Source organism: Octodon degus, unplaced genomic scaffold (genome assembly GCF_000260255.1).
Source record: "Octodon degus isolate 3935 unplaced genomic scaffold, OctDeg1.0 scaffold00151, whole genome shotgun sequence".
NCBI lineage: Eukaryota > Metazoa > Chordata > Mammalia > Rodentia > Octodontidae > Octodon > Octodon degus.
The window spans coordinates 6,053,306-6,055,870 of NW_004524727.1; the positions used below are offsets into that span (position 1 = coordinate 6,053,306).

The following is a 2,565-nucleotide window of genomic DNA, read 5'->3' on the forward strand; positions in this document are numbered from 1 at the left end:
GTGTTAAAAGTTCTTTACAATCCTATAAGCGAATGCCATGTTTTATAGAGTAAACTAAAGCCCTGAAAAGTTTCATGACTTAAGATCATGCAGTAGCAAGCGGCACAGCTGGAATCCTAAGCTAGTGTGTATGGCTCTCATATGTGCATTTCAACCCTATCTTGCCAAGAATTGCACTTTCTCCATGATATTCCGGGTTAAACTACAGAGCACTGGATGGGCCCCGGCGTCAGGCGTATCAGGCCCAGATCCCTGGTTTTCATTTAGTAGGTCTATGACACTAGATCTGTAGCTAACTTTCCTAACCTTCACGTGCACACCTGAAGATTCTAACACCTACCTGACAGCGAGTGGGGGGAGGATGCTCATTATTTGTTTGGATTTCTCATCTTCTGGAAGAGAAAGGAGTCAAAACTGCTTGGAAAGAAAGCCCACAATTGTCAGTTCTACATCACTGTTGAAAGAAGAGAAGGAACCCTAACTCATTAGTTACTTCTGTCAAAAATATTTAACACTTGGGGGAGCCCCTGTTGGAGCCTAACCATCAAACATCTGTTTTTTTATGTGAAGGAACAGTAATGCTCAAGACACTAGAGTGCGCTAAGTAAATACTACCGGGGTAGTTAACAGGGACCTACCCAGGTCTTTCAGGAAGGGCCCAGCTGCAAGAGCCTGTTCTGGGGTGGGGTCAGAGGTAGGCAGGAGCCTGTGCGCAGCTGCCCGGTGGGTCTTTTTTTTTTTTTTTTTTTTGCTTCGGCACCTTTCTCCTAGAATCTAGTTTCTGCCGGGACGGGGAACGCTGAAGGACGAGGGCCGGAAGTGCGCGCTGCACCGCTACGGGGCGTCGGAGGGGACAAGGGCAGTGCTGCCGCGGAGCCGCGAGGACGGTGCCAACATGGCGGCTTTCTCTGGTGCGTTGGCGGACTCTGGGGCTAGCGGGGCGGTTGCTATCCATTTCCGCCCTTCTTCGCCCGGGGACGACTGGTGGGAGGATTTGGGGGCCCAGTCGACCCGAGGGCTTTGTCTCCTGCAGCCCCCCGGGGACTCGCACCGCGTTGCTCCGCAGCGCGGGGCACCGTGGTGCTCTCGCGGGGGCTCCCGGAGCCTCTTCCTCGTCTGCACGCTCCCGCGGCTCGGGCGGCGGCGTGGGCCAGGGCTGTCGCGGGCCGGCCTCCGCTCCCCCGCGCCTCCTGCGTGGGCCCTGGCGGCCGCGGCCGCGCGGGGCGGGGCGGGGCGGGTGGGGCTCGACCGCCCTGCTGAGTCCAGGGCCGCGGGAGCCTCCCCGGGATGCACGCATCGCCATGCGCGGCACTGATGGTCAGCTGCCCAGGCTAAGGGAAAGTCAGCCTTGCAGAAGTTTTGAAAAATGATTATCTGCAGCATGGTCGCCGCCTTGTTGCAAACGGGAGATCTGATGTGGCATGTGGACCGCTGCCGCTGGCGTCGCTTTCCGCTCGCCGCGTTTACGTGGCTCCACTCAGCCTGGAATGTACTAAATGTGATCCGTTTATATGTCAAGTGAGGCCTACTCTCTTAATATTCTTAGCCATTTATTTATTTATTTATTTATTTATTTATTTTATTCTTAACCTATTAAGATGACTCAGGTGCTGTGGTTTTTCAGTTTTCTCAGAGCACTTCTTTTACACTTAGATATTCCAGAAGGAGCCGTGCCAAAATCTAGTCAGACTGACTGCTCGTTTTCATCTCGTATCTTTCACCTAAAACTCCTTAAGAGCCAACATCCGCAGAGTAGTTGGAGGTGGATATTGGGTCGATTCCAGTGTTTGGGAGGCATGCACAGATTTCAAGAGTGGTTTTATGAAGACAAAAGAAGAGGTGAAGAAGAATATGAACTTACTGTTTTTCCTTTAACTATGAAAAATGTTATCAACAAGAGACATCATTTCGAAGAAAATCTGTAGAGTGCCTGAAAACAGTGTGGAATTTACTGAAAGAAGCCTGTGGTTGCTGCTTGCTGTACAATTTATCAGGCAGCCTCAGTCCACAGCATGCTGTTTGTGACTTATTTAAGACCACACACCCCTTTTAAATCTTTCGTTTTATTTTATTTTATTTATTTATTTTTGGCGGAACCGCGGATTGAACTCAGACCCTTGAGCTTGCCAGGGAAGCGCTTATTCCACAGAGCCATCTCCCCGGCCCAAAATCTTTTTCATTTTAGAAAGAATGCAATTAGACTATAATAGAGCTAAAATTTTGAAAGAGCAGCCTGGCTGTCCTACTTTAAGCTTTGAGTCTAGGTTTTCTTGGGGATATTTTAGAGGTAGAAGAGCCTTCTTTTTTGAAAATGATGATTCTTCTCACTTTATGCAAGAAAATTTACTTTTGCAAAGAATATATTTTGTACATTTGCATTGTGCCTTTTCATGAACAGAAGAATTAGAACATTTCTGGGACTTGGTAATATTTGAGTATTTTTCTAAGATATGCTTTTGTAAACAATAACAGTAATGAAAACTTTTATAAATGCAGACTTAAGATAAAAATCAGTTCTTTGGAAGGGAAGTTTAAATAATGCAATTAACTAATCTCTGTATAACT

The 2,565-nt window shown here is 47.8% G+C and overlaps 1 protein-coding gene across 1 annotated transcript in view; it reads left to right on the forward strand.

Annotated features, from left to right (window-relative positions):
• Positions 1-808: 808 nt before the first annotated feature.
• The window catches only part of Ddx1 (DEAD-box helicase 1), a 30,624-nt gene continuing 28,867 nt past the window's right edge, over positions 809-2,565 (forward strand). The window contains exon 1 of the mRNA XM_004642333.2: positions 809-911. Within this exon, the coding sequence (XP_004642390.1) occupies positions 896-911 (16 nt within the window). The 5' untranslated portion in view covers positions 809-895. The remainder of the gene's footprint in view (positions 912-2,565) is intronic.